Raw genomic sequence first — 19846 nt, 5'->3', positions numbered from 1 at the left:
GCTTATAACAGCGGTTCGAATGGAGGAATGAATGATATGTGCGCATAACCCAAATAGAGTTCTCTGCCAGATATTTATTGTTGGAACCTGGCCTTGGCGTGAAGCAGCACCAGAGCAGGACTTAATCAGGGAGAGAAGTTTTGGGGAAGCCACACCTCAGGGCTCTCCCATGCAATGACATCATCGATAACACCCAGGGTTTACAATCAATATATAAGAAGCTTTATTATGCAGCCAGTTGTTATATTAACCTTAGTATCATTGTAGTCACTGGGTTGTCATCGTATGTCTCTTGTAAGTGACGTCGGTGAAACTGCTTTAAAGGTAAAGTATTGTTACACTAATTATGCAGTGAATGTTAATATTTGCAGAAGCTCTTTTAGTGATAGACTCAACACATCTATCAAAAAATGTCAAAACCACAGACCACAGCTAAGCAAAGATCTCAGCATGTCGAAATAATTGTTAACAGAGTTAAACAATAATGGCCTCATTTTTCTTTTGCAGACATTACCCAACATCCTGCCAGAAGCTTCAAATCATTGGTCAGGGTTTGCTGAAAGTGGCAGGATTGCTACTGATACAGATTTGTTGACAGTATGCCTGCTATAGTATTGCTACCAGTAAACTACCTAATGGCATTGCACACGATGAGCCATTCTTCATCTGGGGAAGAAGAATACTTCTTGATATGTTAATCTACTTATTCATTTTAAGCGAGAGCAGATATCAGGCCAGGACATGGAAGACCGTCCCCTGTTAGGCCCTCCCCTCACCAGTGGACGGCTGATGACAGAAAGCTTAGAGGAATCATATTTATGATTGAAAACTATACATTGCTAGAAACCAAACTGCTCCATTTCACACATTACTAAGTTAAGTTAATTATTAAGTGTTCGATCCATCCATCCTCTACCACGTTATCCTTTTCAGGGTCACAGGGAACCTGGAGCCTATCCCATGGAACATCGGGCACAAGCCAAGGTACAGGACAGGGTGCCAATCCATCACAGACAATAACATACACACTCATTCATGCCTACCATGTATGTCTTTGGACTGGGGAGGAAACCAGAGTACCAGGAGGAAACCCCAGGGAGAACATGCAAACTTCCGCACACACAGGGCCACAGTGGGAATTGAACCCCCAACCCTGGAGGTGTGAGGCGAACGTGCTAACCACTAAGCCACCGTGCGCCTAGTTAAGTGTTTTGTACTGTATTACAGGAATATTACCACAATACAGACTGCGCTCCATGTGAACCCCAGTTTGTTGGTGTCTTAGGACGTTAATAAGCCATCATGCATAACCTGCCTCATCATGCAGTAGGCAGTGGCTATCACTCTAAAATAAGAGTAAAATGGCACCACATGGCCCCCAAATAAATCATAGAGGGCGACAAGTCAAAACTCTGAACCATTGGCATGCCAGAGTCCAAGTGAGAAGGCCGATCTTGTCAAGCACATGGCGTGGTGACAAGAGTCTCTCAACACCTTGTAAATCCTTACAGCCATAAGAGGCACATTTGATACCCTGACAGCTATCACTTAGAAGAGGAAGTGAAGCAGTGATATGTCGAAACAGAGGACATAGGCACTATTGATGCATAGAAGAAAGCAAAGGAGGAAGCTGGGTTTTTCCTTTTTAGAAAAAATAAAGTGTGGTCATTATCATATCCTATTCAGGGGGCGGCTGAACAGTTTAAAGGTACACGTCGTTATATACCACCTTTCTATGTTGTTTGCACTTAAATAAGGCATGCTCTGTAAGAATTTATAGCATTCCATCTTCTCACACATCCTGCTTAACATGGTTATCCCGTAAGCCAAATTTCATCATGTCAGTGAAAACAGTGACTCTTTAATGGGTGTGTATATGATGGAAGAGTATATGAATCCATCTGGGCCATAAATTGGAGCCTAATCCAATCTGCAGACTTAGAGGCCAGCTGAAAGAGTGAAACGGTGACTTCCTTGTTCCTGACTTGATTCACAGGCTCTATGTTGTAAGTCGAGATGCACATTTAAGTGTTTCAGAAATCAATGTATCACAGCAGTGGTGCCAATCAATGCTCCATTTACCATCACTGGGGAAGCCACTGGCCGCCTGGGATGCTTAGAGGGCGTGTAAGAAGAGTGTTCCAAGAGAAAGGGGGTAGGGTGGCGTGTGCTTCTCTGTAATCCTTACAAATGCTAATGCAGAAGGATAGGCTACTTTCTGTGATTATGACAATAGACCAACACAGGCCTCTTTATAGTAGCACGGACGTAGGCCTCTGTTTTACAAGTATTTATAGGAGCTTAGATGTATACAGATACACAGGCAATACCAATTCAAGTTTTCTAAATGCCTCCAAGGGAAGTCTGAAAAAAATCATCTTCAAGAACATCAACATTATCATAACAAGTATATGATTCTAAAACCAGCTGGATATTTGATCTTTCATTAAATAAATTAATCAGAATGTGGTTAGGAATTGAAATAAAGCTGAATAGTGATCAATGCAAAAGGGTTGTGGTCCTCAAAGGAGCTGCATCTCTGATGAAACACAACCCCAGATAGACTTTCTTGGAAAAATCAAGTCAAAACCCAGAGAAATGTACTATCTGAAATGTAAACATCCCACTCCACTATTAAAAACCACAACACTGACTGAACATGAGGTTGTTGTTGTTGTTTTTTTAAACACTTATTGTTGGTAGGTAAAACATTACTTTATAGTTCAGTCATTTAAAGCTACTTTGCATGAAAGGGGGATGGACATGTACGGTTCTTTGTGGGGGAGGGCTGCCAAAGTTTTTCCTGCAGCATGTATATCATTTGAGACTAAATTCTTCAAACCTTAATCTTAAATGCTGAGGTAGAACTCATTCCTCCAACTACCCTGTGCAGAAATGAATCTCCCAACACACCCCAGTGTCCCCAATTTGGTTTGATTTGATTTGATACAGATCACAGCACAAAACAGTAATTGTCATTAGTTTGTATGCTATTATAGTAGAACCAATAGTGTGAACAAAATACACTTAATATTTATAATATTCAATATATTATATAACATTTACTTAAATATAAGACAAGATGGCGGGGGTGGGGGGTGGGGGGGTAAACTAAATGCTCCTGAGACTTGTAAGGTGGAAAACAGACTTCGCTGATAGGACGAGTGATCTGTTGGGATTTATGGAAGTACGGTTCCTTCGCTTACCATACAGAGTGACATCAGATAGGGTTTGACATAATCAGCTGTTTTTGTTTATAACTACCATTTACAAATGTCTTGACACAGGTACATAAGCATTACTCATTGGTTACATATTAAAAGTCACATGCACGAGTCAGAGTCCATTGTACAGGACTGTAAGCATCTGACTTTATTTCACCATTACAACACTTGTTTTTTTTTTCATCTAAAACGTGTACTTAAGGTATATGTGGACCCTGTGCCCTTTCAATACAACAATTTTCATATGATGATCAAGATGCAAATGATAAGAAAAACCCAAGCTCCACATGTTTACAACATCTTACGAGAGGACACTAAAGCAATCGAGTCTGGGATATCAGCACTTTCAGGCTGATATAAAGCCATAAAATTAATGCCATGCCTCCCTTCATAATACATTACATACAACTTTGCACTCCATATTAACTCACCTGTTGTCTCTCAACAGTAAGTGAATCACATAGCAAGATTTACTATGCAAAGTTACTGTAATCAAAGACAAGTTTTATAATTTATAAGCATTTGAAGGTGCTACATACAGAGACCAAAGACAATACACAGATTCTCTCTGTAGCAGCTAGGCTATTCATCCAGCCTAATGCTTATTAGCAAGTGGCACTACAGAGTACCATTTCTAATTCTTGTAATCATAGCCTTCTTGCACAATTCATTTTAGTCTATAAGAAGGAGAATAAATGACTTGTTAATCATTTTGCATTAATTGGAATGTGAACACATCATGCAGCCATTTAGCCTGTTGTACATTACCAAAGCTTGGTTCATTCATTTCACACACTGTTCATTTTCACACAAAACCGTGTTATTTTTACCCAATCAAAGGTACTAAAGAATGTGTTTAGATATAGATTTTTCAACAAGAATAAATAAATAAATAAATAAAATAAATAACTGGACACTTTTTCATCATGGGTTAACCAGGCCTCTTTTCCTCTACAAGCCTAGCTTCCCCTTCTTTTTCACTCTCAAGTTGCAAGAAGCCAGTGTAGCAATGTGCACGCGACAGCCGGGTGTGTGACGCTGGACCAATCAAAAGGTAGAGATCCGAAAGTTTACCTTTTATGGCTCGAGCCGGGCATGTGCAGCAGTATAAAAACACGCGCCCAGCTCTCCCACTTCACTTTGAGCTCCTCCACACGCAGCTAGTGCGGGATATCATCTACCCAACTAATTTTTTTTTCTTAAGCCGACAAACCCCAAACCTTAAGGTAAGGTTTTCATTGTTTTATTATTATTATTATTATTATTATTATTATTATTATTATTATTATTATTATTATTAATGCATGCAAATAAATGATTCCTTTGTGTAGGTTTAATTTAAACTTGAATCCTAAAATTATGAAGTTTCCCTTCATCCATTTTGATTTACTGTAATATCACTGCAGTAGTAAAAAAAAAAAATACTACTTAATTTGACCGTAAACTCCCCGAACCTTGTAATTTGGTCGCATAACCAACTATTAAACAGTTGGCTTGTGCACGCGCGATTATAAAACAATTTTTAAAAAAAAATCGTTGTCTTGTTTATTAAATACTTGAAAGTGTTTATTATTGTCTGTGGTTGTGTTGAAACTCATATTTTGGCGTTACTTGGCGTGTTTTCTCCTCGTTCTCTAATGTCCTCGCTGCAGTAGGGTGTGACCTACTTGGTTAACGTTACTCCATGGCTACTAGCTAGCATGCTAGCTTATATTCACTAGGCGCCATAGCTGGCCGCCCTTCACACATTAAAGCACAAATGTCTCCGCAGTAACTCTAAAATTGGTTGGGGTTTCGGTTAGCCATCGATTTTTAAACTTTTTTTGTCCTTTTGAAAATAGGGTAGAGATTTGATCTCTGTACCAACCACGCCAGTGTTAGTTCATACCTTGTCTGGCCGGTTTTTTTCTTTCCTCCATTGAATCCGACAGTTGGCTGAACTCAAGGTGTGGCACACTTCATTTAACCGGCTGTTAGAATGTAACGGCTTAGTTTGCGTGCGAGGCTGTGTAATAGCACCAGTTTCTAGTTTATGCTAGCAACGTGTCCTTTTGAGAGATTTTAATGAAATAAAAGCAGGTCGGGTTTGAGACTTGACTAGCCGTTTTGAAGCTCAACGTCACGACTGATTGCGGAGTCGTGACGCAGTATCGTTACCACGGAAGATGCATGCGGATATCTGTTTAAGACAATGAGGCTCTGATGTGTAACTTTTTATTCAGGGAGTGGCCATGGATATGAACTTAGCAGTCCGTTCCCTTTTATTGAAATTACCTTTCTTCCTCTGGCTGAATGCCATACCACCGGCAGTAGCAAAGCGGCTCTCAAACCATTGCCTTATATGGTAATAGTGAGCAAGTGGAGGTACTTCCTTTGTCTGGCGCGCGTATTGTTTCGCTTTAGCTCCCTCTAGTGGCGACAGAATGAAATGCAGGACTAACAGGAAACCGGAAGTGTGCGTGCTACAGGGTGGTCACGTGTTTACTGGAAGCCCTGCTGCTTTGCTGTCAATTAATTATTCTCCTCTCCTGTGTAGTTCAGCCATGGATGATGAAATTGCCGCACTGGTTGTTGACAACGGATCCGGTATGTGTAAGGCCGGATTCGCTGGAGATGATGCTCCCCGTGCTGTCTTCCCATCCATTGTGGGTCGCCCAAGACACCAGGTATAGTTTTTGTTCTTAATTAAAAAAAAAAAAAATTTACACTGCTAACTTGCATTATTTTTCACTTGGTACGGTGAACTTTCTTTAACCTGATTGTCTTGCTTCTTACAGGGTGTGATGGTTGGTATGGGACAGAAGGACAGCTACGTTGGTGATGAGGCTCAGAGCAAAAGGGGTATCCTGACCCTGAAGTACCCCATTGAGCACGGTATTGTCACCAACTGGGATGACATGGAGAAGATCTGGCATCATACCTTCTACAATGAGCTGCGTGTTGCCCCCGAGGAGCACCCTGTCCTGCTTACTGAGGCTCCCCTGAACCCCAAAGCCAACAGAGAAAAGATGACCCAGGTTGGTTTAGTAACATTTGAAGTGATGTGACTCTGCCTTTCCCTTGACCTTCTTAAACCTATTACTCTTCTCCTTGAGTTCATCCAATTCATTCACTTTCTCCAGGCTTCATCTCCTCTGAACTCCTGAGTTTCTCATCTATTGGAACCAGCAGGTTATTTCTTTCCCTGCCTGGTCTTTCTGCACTTTGTTTTGTGTGCAATCTTTGTTTACACATGCTTCTCTCTTTAATTCCGACTTGTCTTTATTCTAACTAACTGCATGGCCTGTGGTGACAACCTACTAAAACAAAATGGGGGGGATTAAACCTTCATTTTTCTCATTTCAGATCATGTTCGAGACCTTCAACACCCCAGCCATGTACGTTGCTATCCAGGCTGTGCTGTCCCTGTATGCCTCTGGTCGTACCACTGGTATCGTGATGGACTCTGGTGATGGTGTGACCCACACTGTGCCCATCTATGAAGGTTATGCCCTGCCCCATGCCATCCTCCGTCTGGACCTGGCTGGCCGTGACCTGACTGACTACCTCATGAAGATCCTGACCGAGAGAGGCTACAGCTTCACTACCACAGCTGAGAGAGAAATTGTCCGTGACATCAAGGAGAAGCTCTGCTATGTTGCCCTTGACTTCGAGCAGGAGATGGGCACTGCTGCCTCTTCCTCCTCTCTGGAGAAGAGCTATGAGCTGCCTGACGGACAGGTCATCACCATTGGCAATGAGAGGTTCAGGTGCCCTGAGGCTCTCTTCCAGCCATCTTTCCTGGGTAAGAAGTTAACAAGTGCTGTAGTTAGTGCACTTGTACTGTTTTGCTTCTGGAGACCTTGTCTAATACTGTCTTGATCTTCAGGTATGGAGTCCTGTGGAATCCATGAGACCACCTTCAACTCCATCATGAAGTGTGATGTGGATATCCGTAAGGATCTGTATGCCAACACTGTACTGTCTGGCGGTACCACCATGTACCCTGGCATTGCAGACAGGATGCAGAAGGAAATCACATCCCTGGCCCCTAGCACAATGAAAATTAAGGTGAGCTTGGTTTATCCATCACGGGTGGCTGATGAATGAAAAGGCAAGTGAATGCTTTAATGTGAGGCTAATGCTGGTCTTGTCTTTGCAGATCATTGCCCCACCTGAGCGCAAATACTCTGTCTGGATCGGAGGCTCCATCCTGGCCTCCCTGTCCACCTTCCAGCAGATGTGGATCAGCAAGCAGGAGTACGATGAGTCTGGACCCTCCATCGTCCACCGCAAATGCTTCTAAACAGACTGTTACCACTTCACGCCGACTCAATCTGCGCAGAGAAAACCCTGAAACGACAACATTGGCATGGCTTTTGTTATTTTTGGCGCTTGACTCAGGATCTAAAAACTGGAACGGTGAAGGTGACGGCAATGTTTTTTGGCAAATAAGCATCCCCGAAGTTCTACAATGCATCTGAGGACTCAAAGTACTTTTTTTGTTTTGTTTCTTTTTAGTCATTCCAAATGTTCATTAAATGCATTGTTCAGAAACTTATTTGCCTCTATGAAGGCTGCCCAATGATTGGGAGCATACTTAACATTGTAGTATTGCTTGTATGTAAGTTATGTAACAGAAAACAATGTCTGGGTTTTTGTACTTTCAGCCTTAATCTTGGTCCTTTTTGTTTTCTTTGTGTTACAAAATGGAAATACAAAGCTTTACCTTTTCAAAATGTAAAGGTTCATTCCCCCTTGGGCAAACATAAAAGCTGTATGGAACATGGTGGTGCCAGACACTTGGTGGGGCCAACCTGTACACTGACTTAATTCAATTCCAATAAAAGTGCACATGTGTAAGACGACAAAGCCTTTGTCTAGAGTCTTTTATGAGTTTTTAAAAAGGTGAACAAGAAGCAAGTGCTGATGAAAGGCAGTGGTTCAGTTGATCACAGTGGTGATGCTGTAGCTCTAGTGTTCAGACTGAAATGAACTGCTATAAAACCTCATTGTGTCCACATCACAGACTCTGTATTGTATACAATTACTGCACTCAGTCTAATCTCTCATAAGCTTAAAAAAGGGAATGATTAATTCATAAATTAGTTTGTCACCATTTTCCATGGAAAATGCAGGTGCATCAATCCCAGGAACAATTAAAGTGTCCAGATGAAGTCTTAATATTTTTGTACAGTGTGTACATTAATGCTTTATTCAAACTGTTGCTGCCAAAGTATTTTACTTTAGAATCCTTCTATTCTTTCAATCACAAATACTTTGCAGAGAAGCCCTTGTGTTGAACGATTACTGAATAAGTGTTTCAAAAAGGAGGTTTCATTGGCTGATAAATTAGTTGGTTTACTCGTATTGATTAACAGATTAGCGGTGTTGGGTTCAGGATTTTAAGTATAGGAAACCATGTGCTGTAAGGGAGAGAGCAGTTTGCGGTTCTATTTCAGACCGTACAGCAGATGGCACTGTGTTCATTCAGCAGATATACAGTACCTGCAGTATCCGCCTTCAGAGTACTGCAGATGTATAACAGCCAACACGCTGCAGAGTACCAGTGTTTCCTCCTGGGAGAGAATGAATGATGTTGCTCTGCAGTGAAAGTGGCAGCAAATAGAATAAAATGTGGTGCATATCATTTTGGAGCTCTGCTAACAAGGCACACTTAATATAAGAGATGTTTTAGGCAGCTTTCAGTGAGCTGATGTCACTTTGGTTGTCTGTTTATCTTGAATCCTTTAATCCAATTTTGAATTGCATGCACAGTGAAACAAGGTCATGTCTATTCTCTCTCTCTCTCTCTGGTACATCTTTTGCACTTTTAACGTTTATCCTTTGCATGGTAATGTGAACGTACTGTACCTTTAATGATTTAAGCTACATTTAAGCAATTTGACCTTAAAGAAACCACTCTTCTACCTTTAATTAGCTTTTAGAGTAATTCTTTAAAGGTACATTATATCCACCTTACCAGGTAAAAGATAAAACGCTATTAAAGACTGTTCTCTTGAAGGTATGACCCCACTGCCAAGGAAAGACATTTTAGTAGCCTTTTATATTCATTCATTCATTCATGAATTCATCTTCAGTACCCACCTTATCCTGACCTTTTCCAGGAACACACTCATTCACACCTAGGGACAATTTACCCTCGACAATCCACCTACTGGCATGTTTTATGAAAGTGGGATTAAACTGGAGAACCCGAAGGAAATCCACACAAACAGAAACACACACACACACCCCTATCTGAATCCAGAGCATGTCGTACCAGAATACACACGGAATAAGACAGCCCTATAGCAGTCTGAGATGAAAGACAATAGCGCCATCAAGTGTTGTCATAGTTTCACTATGAAACCTTACACTGGGGAGTTTTGAGTATATAATTTTGAAACCCATTTTGGTCAGAGAGCACATGAGAAAGCCCATGAGAAAGTGAAATTTAGTGGCCACAGCACTATTAAAGCCATTGTGCTGCAGGGGCTCTTCTGGTCTCAGAGCAATTTTGCTGGGTTAAGGTCATAGCTTACCGGAGTGTGTGTGAAAGCTCTGAGTGGGTCTGACAGACTACTGACACCACACTGTGACTCCGTCACGATTCCTGGCTCAGCCGGAGACTTTTATCAATGTTGTGGATTAGAGGTTTCTACACCCAGTCTGTAGAACAGAAGTAGATCAGACTCAACACCCTGTGAGTGTCCCAGTCAACATACTGGCGTAATTACTACAGCACAGATTTAACAAGTTCAGTATTCTATTCAAATTGAATTTTATCCAAGTTTACAGGCCATGTAACATAAAGGATGCTCTAATAAGTACTAAAGATGCTTGCCATGAAGGGGTTGAATAATTTTGAAACTGGAGAACTCATTATAAGTTGCATTTCCAGTTGAATTTGGCGAAACCACTTGAAGCATTCGTTGTGTTGAAGTATTTCAATTGCTTTTGTTTGATTTGTTCACTGCAAATAGCTGAAAGTCTGTACATTTTGACAATAAACCTGATTTGCAATGGGGGTTGAATCATTTTGATTGCAACTGTAATGTGAGGCTGTGCTTAATCACCCTAACAAGAAATTACTGTCAGAATCCACTAGAGGTCAGAGTTGGGCATAGATGACACCTGGAGACATCAGCATGCAACAGAAAACACAGCTGACAACATTGATATGTTCAAGTCTTGAGTTTGTCAGCATCTCAGAGCAAATGATCAAATTACATGCTCAAATGCTCATTTAAGGCGAAAGTCATTATATAGGTGGATATATGACAGTGGTGCATTTGTGTAATAAGTAGGAGTTGCTTACAAGCTGAACATAGTTAATCATTTTGTCTCTGAATTGCTCTAAGGCCTCAGTGGCATCTCTTTGCATGGGGAAAGCTACGCCCCTTCAAAGTCTGCTGCTTTGTGTCCAGGTGGATGTCTGTCTGCACCTGTAAGAGCGTACAACACACACATACGCACACATGCGTGCTGGTATACATTTTGAGTACAATTTCAACATCAAAATCTGCTCCTATTTCAAGCACACATGTAGGGAACAGTTTATATAATGACAAGTGCTTCCACTTATTCCTCCATTCACTACACAATGCTGCCATCTGTATTTGTTTAGAATACATTATCTATTCATCCTGAATAATGTATTCATCTCTACCATACACACGACATATATTTTACAGAGGCTGCAGGAGATGGTTTTATGTCCATCTGCTTAATAAAAGTGGCCTTACTCTGCCCCAAATATAGCTTACTGCACTGTAATCTGCCCTGCTGATCTCAGTGAGATGTTTTGAAAATGGCTGCCTGTTAAGGCTGTCCATGTAACATGGTCACTTAATGAAGACAAGCTGTATTTTTATTTGTCAGCATGTACATTATGTGCTGCATGCTCCGAATTTGGCTCCAGGAGTTGGTACAAACAAGAGAGCATCTACAGTCAGTTCCAGAATTACTGACATCCATAGTAAACAATGTTTCTGTCAACTGCTGTTTTCCTTGGTCAACCTGTTCGATGTCTGGTTGTTAGTACACCAGGGGTTTTATTTCTTTTTCAGGACATTCCAAATTGTTGTATTCGCTATGTACAATGCATGTGCATGTCCATGGCTCAAACCATCAATAGACATTCAGTGTTATTGACTGTTTAAACAATTGATTAAGCGCACACCTTGGCAACATGTCAGTCACATGCTCCAGTATTTTTGATCACTTGAAAAATGGATGGGTTCAAACAAAACGTTGCCATGTTCTAAGTCTTTAACACAACTAGTTATATATATCAAGAAATGAAAGCTGAAACTCCTATTGTCTCATATTCATCTTTTGATCTCAAACCCAAACGTCTTCAGTGAAAAGCAGAGACAAAAGCACTGGCCTTGCCGTCCGAATACTCTCTGAGGGGATTGTACGGTATATAGCCATTGCCTGATTTATGAAGGCCGACACACTCTTATCTCATGTCATATGTGCATTGTCTAATCTTCCCCATGTTAATAAGTGACTAAGGAATTTTGGCCATAGTCACCTCAGATTTACACCCTGCTGAAACCAGAAGTCATGGATGACCTTGTAAGAGTTCCTAAACACTTTTTTTTTTTTTTTTTTAAACATTTGTTGATAATATTTCTACTGGTGAAAATAATTGATAAGATGGTTTTGTTAAAAAATACATTTATATCTAGTTTTTTTTTTTTGTCCCCTAAACCTTTTCATAATCCTTCACATCTTTACCAGGGGTGCCAATAATTCCACAGCTGCCTGCATGTATTTTTAGACATGCGAAACATGACACTGAAACGCCATAGCTATAACATGCAGGCCCTGGAGATACGGAGACAGATGGGACCATCCATGCAGTGCAAAATCAATGGTCACACGAACATGTATCGTTATACACTACGATATCTGTATATATATCACTCCCAGCCATCATTTTGATGGACGTTTACTCAGTAAAGCCTGCTCTTATTTTACTTGAACCTATTAGTATAGTGTAAGCGATGGCTTTATTTATTTTAGGCCAACAAAATGAAGTCATGTGCATCTAGGTGTGCATCTTAATAGATGTCATGCAGCAGTACCTCATTGAGTTTGATTTGCCTCAGTTCCTCCTCAGCAGCAGTCAGTGGGAGTGGAGCAGCCTGGGACACCAAGTACCTTTTATAGCCGTTTAGTGATACATCGTCCTGCACAGAGACAGGACTGTTAGTATTCTTTTTCCTCTTCTTATTATTATCATCAACAACAACAAACTACAAACGCAACAATAACAACTTGTTTATTATGCCAGAGTCTTAGAGGATAAAAATCTGAATAAAATAAAAGTCACAAAGTTCTGACATTATATACATACACACACTCAGCAAGCACTTTATTACGAACACTATAGTTGTTCTGAGTAGGGCCTCCCCTTGCTCTCAATTCAGCCTCAGTTCTTTGTGGCATTATTCCTTAATCTCTCTCCCTCACATATACACACAATATGTATTTTTATTTTTTAAAAATAAGTATTTTTATTAATTAATAAATTAAGGATAGCATTTGATGTGATCACTTTCCATTCTCACAGTACAGATGTTGTTACAGGTGTGACCTCAAATGGTGATGAGATAGGATTATCGAGACAGATGTCTTTCTGAATGCTAATCACGGTCACGTAGCCCTCTGTTCAGAGATGGTTCTTGATGTCCCAATGCCGCTCCCATGCTATAACTGTGTGAATGTCACTTTAGGTGGTATTATACACATATTGCTGAGACTCAGATAAATTGTTCCATTGATAGTTCTGCCTTTTTGGGGAACAAGCTTATCCTAACACAGTTCGGGGTGGAATCTGCTGAGAGGCAGTTCCCTTTAATGCTTTTGGCCCAAAAGAGGCATCACATCCACCCCCTTTATACAGATTACACCTCCCACATTGGGCACCACCAGTGGTGGTGAAGCCCTGCCTTAAGTTGTCCTCCTCTGACCACTGGAGAATCTTAAACGTCACTAGGTCATCACCTCATGGACACTGGTTCCTGATCCCTCAAATTAGGCAAAACTTCATCATAAGGTTTCTTTTATAATTTGGTACTATATAAAATGTTTCTTGGGTTAGGAAGAGAGGCATTCAAGAACCATCACAGTCAGCGGGAACATCCTGACGTGATCATCGAGTTATCTGCAATTTGATGTCTTAATAAAGAACACATACAGCATAACAGAATGCATTGGCAAACAATGAGGATTATACATATGCAAACAACAGTTTTGAAGGTTACATCCTGAATTAAACCTGAATAAGCAATAGATAAGTCTCGGTCATGCATCCATTTACATATGGAAAGTAATTTACATATGGAAAGTAATAATTTCCTATAGACCATGTTGACTCTAGTCTCCTATAAAATGAGGTGAAATTTAACAGGCAAAGCGTCTGGCTACAGTTGACAAGGATAAAGAAGTGACAGAGAAGAAGTGATCAAGAAGGGTCATAGTTGCATATTGTTGCAAGCCTTTTTTGTTATGAGAGATGAAAGATAGGGCAGATGTGATGGTGTGAACGTCCTGTAAGTCTCTTCTTCTTCATTGTGGTTCCTCATGGAGATAATCATCTGTTTGCAAAACCTGCAGCCCCACTAGGGCCTTAAGCTTCTTTCTTGCAGAGCTTTTGTGCACTAATCCTACAGGATATTCCCAGCTTCTTCCAGATGATTCCAAGTACCCTCTCCACAAACTCCAATAACTTCTGCCTGAAGGTGGTTTCCCTGGGTGTGGTTTACTTGTAGATCTTCTGTTAGGTGGTCCGTGGATGAGCTGGTCGCTACAGCACCATGAAACCTCAAGAATGCTGTTGGCGAGAGGTCTTTGTACCTTCCTGTCACACATCTCCCTGGCACCGTTCATCCAAATCTGGAGACCACACACACCGTCATATTCACTAGGACTGGAGCATGGATCCATTGGACGTTGTTGATTAGCACACTGGGATAGGGTCTCGTCACCACACCTGATGAAGGAACTGATTGGTCCGGCACTCTTGCATCTTTACTGCTGTCAGGAGGGCCGCCATCAAAATCATCGCCACATCTTTACTTCCTTTGGTTAGGAGATACTGAAAAACACATGCAAACAGAAAGAATTGCCCCCCTTTTGTCCCACACAACACGTCACACAGCACCTTCTAAACGCACACAATAAATAAAATAATCAGTAAAACATTACAAACACATACACTCACTTGCTCACATCTTTATCTATGCCTGGCCACAAGAACATGTTTTCTATCCTGACCTTCACTTTTGTTACACCTAAGTGTCCCCCCTGATAGTGGATACGATACAAAATATCATGCCGCAATCTTATAGGTGGAACCCACACTGGAGTGTCACCACATCTGTACAGTAACATGTTGTCATGTACGATTATCCGTGCATCATGCTTGGCAAACAGACCGCCTACAATAGATTGATGTTATTCTGTCCACAGCAGCTTTCTTGGCTATCATCATGTTCGTCTGGTTTGCGGACATGCCCAATTGGGGCTAATTATGGAGAAAGGCAAGGCCTATTAATGCTCTGTTTTAAGGTAGAATCCACAGTACACTGTATGTAGGGCTTTGCCGTGTCGGGATAATTGTACTGTCTGAGAGAGGGTGGATCACCTCCGTGAACCTTCACTTCCATCACACTAGTATTAACACAACCACAATCCTGCTTTGAATGAACAAAAACACCTCTGTTCTGATCTAATAGTTCTGATAACTCAGAATCTTCCACCGATAAGAAGGCATCTAAGTCATAATCCTCTGCCTTTTTGATCGTATGTACAGTATGTACATCGGAAATCTCCACGACCTTATCTGTACTCTCAGGATTACGCCAAATGCAATTGTTGCCATAGTCAATGATATAGAGTTGAGTCATAATGTCTGAACCTAATATACTGCGACCATCATCCGTTCTACTAAGCCAGGCTCTGCCAATTTGGAATGGCATATTTTCTGTCTGGGATGCAAGAGAAATTGTTCCGTCAAACCTTTATCTTTACCATTCTGTGCAGGACTGTCGGAATGAAGAATTGTTAATGAAGCACCAGAATCAACTAACCAATCATCGTATCGGCCTCCATCAGCGACATTTACGATTGGTCTACCATGATTATCTCGTGACAGGGGTGCTACATGTAAAATGGAGGCCTGTGATCCCTATGCTGAAGAAGCCATGACTTTAAAGCTCTGCTTCTCCATGTGAGCACACAGTTCCTCATTCTTCTTGCTCAGTCTGTTTACCGTAGCCTGTAACTGGTTAAGATAAATTTTAGGAGCTGTTCTCCTAGACAAAACTTTGCATTCCATAGAAATATGTCCCTCTTTGCCACATGAATAACACACTCTTGGGTTAGCAGGGTTATAAAGAGGTGGTCTCTCCTTTTTATCTCCAGTAGCATGGCCATTCTGATAGGGCTTTTTAACACCCAGTGCTGACACAGGATGAGATTTTTTTGAATTAGCATTACTGTTGTAAAACTGTGCCATTTTGCCAATAATGTCATTATACTCGAAGAGATGCGTCACATGCATTGCCACAGCAGAACGGGTGAGAGGATCACACTTGCTAAGTAGGGCAGATTTGAAGCTGACATCATCCTGAGTAATATCAGGATTGCTACTGAACGTTTTAAACGCCTCCAATAACCGTTCCGAAAATGCCACTGGGTGTTCCCCTTACCTCATGGTCAACTCAGCTATTTTATCCCAATCAACTGACATCATTCCTAAAACTGCAAGCAATGCCTGTTTCCTTTCCAATGTATTTGCAGTTCTGACCTTCGCTTTTTCATTCAAGGCTCCGGACAGAGTATCGGGCAGACACATAGTTAGCACCACGCATTCATCACCATCTGTAAACTGGTACATGTCTGAATATTGCTCCAGTTTTGTCAAAAAATCAAATGGATTCTGTTTGGTGGGGTCAAATTTTCCAATATTCTTAATCACAGCTTCTAGTTCGTTTGGATTAAACCCTCTGACCATCGTAGAAGTCATTGGCCCCTCCCCTTCTTCGCTAATACACATGGTAGTATTGGAGTGAACTGGTGCATGGGAAATCTAACTGTACGGTCAGAGTGTTGACTACTGCTAAATGATAGAGAATCTCTCTCTCAACCCTCATCACCAACTTCCTGAAAATCTGAAACTCGGTTACAAAGCATGGTACCCACAGATCTCCCACTGGTGTTTTTCTCAACTGTACTATTTTTTTTTTATCATAAACTGACAAGCAGCCTGTGCTTCATCCAACTCACGGGACAGCGTTTCAACGGATGATCTAAGCATGCTATTGTTAGTTTTAAGAAGTGTGATCTCATTCTGCATTCTGATCTTTTCCTCTTTCCAGATCGTTTCACAGAGCACTATGTGTGGTCTTTAATGGCTACTCTTAGGAGAAACCTTTTCCAGCCCTGAACACTGCCCACAACAAAAACCATGGAGCCTGCTGCATCTGTATACGTATACATTTGTAATTATATGTCTAATAAAATCTAATCAGCTCATCCTCTGGTTACAATTATAAATACATATGAATCATACACACATTCAAGTTTATTCTTGAGACATTATATTAACACGACAAATGGATAAATGAACAACCTGAAAACCAAATGTCTCATGAGATGTCAATCCAGTTGAACAACTACGGGAGATGTTGACAATGCTAGACAATGATCTTCACCACCATCATCATCATCATCATCATCAACATCAAAACACCAGTTGAAGGAATATATTTTGAAAGAATGGTTAGTATAGTCAGAGAGACTTGTAGATCTCTGGTAAATGTGTATTGTAGCTGTTCTAGTGAATCTGTAGTGACCCCTAAACTCACTATCACACACTATATTGTTTTTTTCCATGTGTATATTTTACATTCAACATGGGCCTTTCAAAGTATAGTTTTTTTTAACTCTTTTATGGCACAGGTTTTGGATGTACAGGGCGTTTAATAAATAAATAAATAAATAAATAAATAAATATAAAGGCAGCTATTTTGCCCTGTTTCACAATAGTGAATCCTTGAGGACACATTTAACCTGTACCTTAGGGCAGGGGTTCCCAAACTTTTCCAGGGCAAGGCCTCCCAAATGGCATCAACATTTGACTGAGGCCCCCCTTTTGCAAAATGTCTTTAAAACACATTAAAAATACAGACTTCTGAATATACCCCCCCCCCCCTTTTTTTATTAATAATTACATCTTACATCACATTAGGAATTGATTGTGTGTGTGTGTGTGGTTGTCTGAGAGTGAGAAAGAGAAAACATACTAGTGGGAGGGATGGGCACACCAAATTGTTGAGGCCCCCTGGGCACCCCCTGGCGGCCCCCAGTTTGAAAACCACTGTTTTAGGAAACCAAAACAGTATCTTATGTACTGGTAAGTGTACCGTAACCGTTTTTTCTACGAGAGGACTCAATTAAAAAATGAATGTGTTTCAGCTTGTTAAGTTTAACTAAACATTTAAAATCTTGTCCTGTATCTTCCTGTGGACACTATATTTACACTATGTTATACTCACGGCAGAATGATCCGGGGACCATGCTAGGAAGATCCACTCATAGCCCTGATTGTTGGTGCTGTCCAGCCTGTATAGGACGTACGAAGGCATGTCATCCTCCAAGAGGGGCAGGATGTAAATCTAGCTGCCATTTTTGTGCTGCAGATCTGGTTCCTCCCAACACAAGCTGTTTTGAAGAACACAGCAGAACTGTAGGCTCAGCACGGAGATCTCTCTTCACCTTGTATGGATTCACAAACCAAATCACAGAGCTTAGTGTCAGCCTTCAAACCTACCGTTTTCAATGACCACCTTAATGAGTCTGTACTCTCCATTCCATGCCTTGGTGAAGATCTCCTTCATCTCTGCCATGGCTGTAGATACGGAGCAAAAACAACAAAACAATCTGACCACTTGTATGTAAGAAAGTATTAATCAGATTGATAAGTCGACTGATTGATAGTTTTTGGCGATTAATCAGCACCAATAACCAATTTCAAAATCCACACAGTTTTTCCCGGTTGTGTCTGCTGTGGGAGTGGTGGAGAAGGGTCTGCTGTCATTATACATTATGAGAGTGGCCTCTAGAGGCCAAATTAAAACCGGCAAATTTTGTTGTGTTATTTGAAGTGTCTTTTTTTTTTAACTTAATTTTGAATGTCTCTATTTTTAGTTATTTTGAGTGTTATATATATATAACTATTTATACATTTATTTAATTTTAAAAACTACAGTACATTTTCTTGTTTTGAAATAAAGTTCAACAATATTTTACTTTGAGTGTTATGTTTTCATTCAGTGTCAATTTTTTAAAATATCAATTGACTAATCGGTTATCGCCAGGTACTGCCCATCTTAGTTATCGGTATGGGTAAAATCCACTATCGGTCCACCTCTAGATAATTCTCTCACACACATAAAAAGTTAAGAAGTAAAGTAGAAACCTCTGAAGGGCCACTGTTTATACATTTGAATCCCAGATTTTGCATTCTAGTGTTTCATAACATCCAAAAACAAATGATTTTATATTTTGCAGTCAATGTGCCTCATGAAATAAAAAAAGAAAAAGTTCAAATGTAATATCCTCTTATCTAAAAGACTGCGACCTTTCTAGAAATAAACAATTATATGAATTCCCTAAAAAGGATGCCAGGTAGCTAAAGGAGTCCTGACTGACGTGCATTATTATTATTATTATTATTATTATTATTATTATTATTAATAAAATAACTTTGACCACTCGGAGAAACGAGCTGTTGATGCAGCAGCACTGACGACCAAACAATCTTTCATTTGCATGGCTATATATGAGCAATAAAACTTGGATCACACTTGGCAGAGATTGCTCTCTCCACGAATCTGGTCCTGATTAGTGTAAACACTCTCTATCAATGAAACGTTAACTGAGACGCGCGTGCACAGCGCGTGCACAGCGCGTGCTCAGCAACCCAGAATGACTGCATTGTGAATTAAGTCGCTTGAAGCGGCTCCAATAGAAACTTTTTTCACAACAACTGATGAAAGAGTTTACTTTGGATGCCGGTCTGATGACACATTTTACCGCTTCCTCAGCCTTTAAAAGCCGAAGAAACGCGGAAGTGAAGAACTACAGCGACTCAGACCTAGAGAACCGGCCCCTGTACTGACGTCACCGCGTAGGACGTCCCTCAGTCACGTGACGTGGTAGAACGTCGTTGACAGATTTTCCTTCCAGAGAACTATGCAAAACAGGCTACATCCCGATCTGGGCGGAACTACAGAAAAAAGTCAACAAAAAAAAGAGTGAATAATTTAATAGTTATAAAGGAACTTTACACTTATAATAGTGTAAACGAAAGCCATTATGTGAATGAAAAAAAATCACTAGTGTGTACAGTGCCTTTCATAAATATTGACCTCTCGTGGTCTAAAAACTGTCTCACATTATAGTGTTAGAACCTGGAATTTAAATTTAACTGGGATTTTTTTTTTTTTTTTTTTACCATTTCATTTACATCATGCCTAACATTTGAAGATGCATAGCCTAGTGTCTTTTTACATGCGCACGAACTTTCAATTCATGAATGCACATACCACAGTCTCATTATC

At 40.5% G+C, this 19846-nt stretch overlaps 1 protein-coding gene and 1 pseudogene across 1 annotated transcript; one reads left to right on the top strand and one right to left on the bottom strand.

Annotated features, from left to right (window-relative positions):
- Window positions 1–4294: 4294 nt before the first annotated feature.
- Window positions 4295–8075, top strand: actb2 (actin, beta 2). Its single transcript, XM_017454668.3, has 6 exons — window positions 4295–4450; window positions 5761–5890; window positions 6002–6241; window positions 6570–7008; window positions 7093–7274; window positions 7366–8075. Exons 2-6 carry the CDS (start codon window positions 5768–5770, stop codon window positions 7507–7509), a joined length of 1128 nt encoding a protein of 375 aa, XP_017310157.1. The 5' UTR covers window positions 4295–4450; window positions 5761–5767; the 3' UTR covers window positions 7510–8075.
- A 2235-nt stretch (window positions 8076–10310) lies between these two features.
- On the bottom strand, window positions 10311–19374 carry LOC108256820 (twinfilin-1-like; annotated as a pseudogene).
- Window positions 19375–19846: the final 472 nt, after the last annotated feature.

This window comes from Ictalurus punctatus, chromosome 24, assembly GCF_001660625.3.
Source record: "Ictalurus punctatus breed USDA103 chromosome 24, Coco_2.0, whole genome shotgun sequence".
Classification (NCBI taxonomy): Eukaryota; Metazoa; Chordata; class Actinopteri; order Siluriformes; family Ictaluridae; genus Ictalurus; species Ictalurus punctatus.
The sequence above is the reverse complement of the archived record's forward strand: the minus strand, read 5'-3'. Positions and strand labels throughout refer to the sequence as shown.

Coding starts and splice junctions, on each gene's coding strand:
- actb2 (XM_017454668.3), top strand. CDS start 5,768: ATGGATGATGAAATTGCCGCACTGGTTGTTGACAACGGATCCGGTATG. Junction 7,009..7,092: donor CTTCCAGCCATCTTTCCTGG/GTAAGAAGTTAA, acceptor CTTGATCTTCAG/GTATGGAGTCCTGTGGAATC. Junction 7,275..7,365: donor CTAGCACAATGAAAATTAAG/GTGAGCTTGGTT, acceptor TTGTCTTTGCAG/ATCATTGCCCCACCTGAGCG.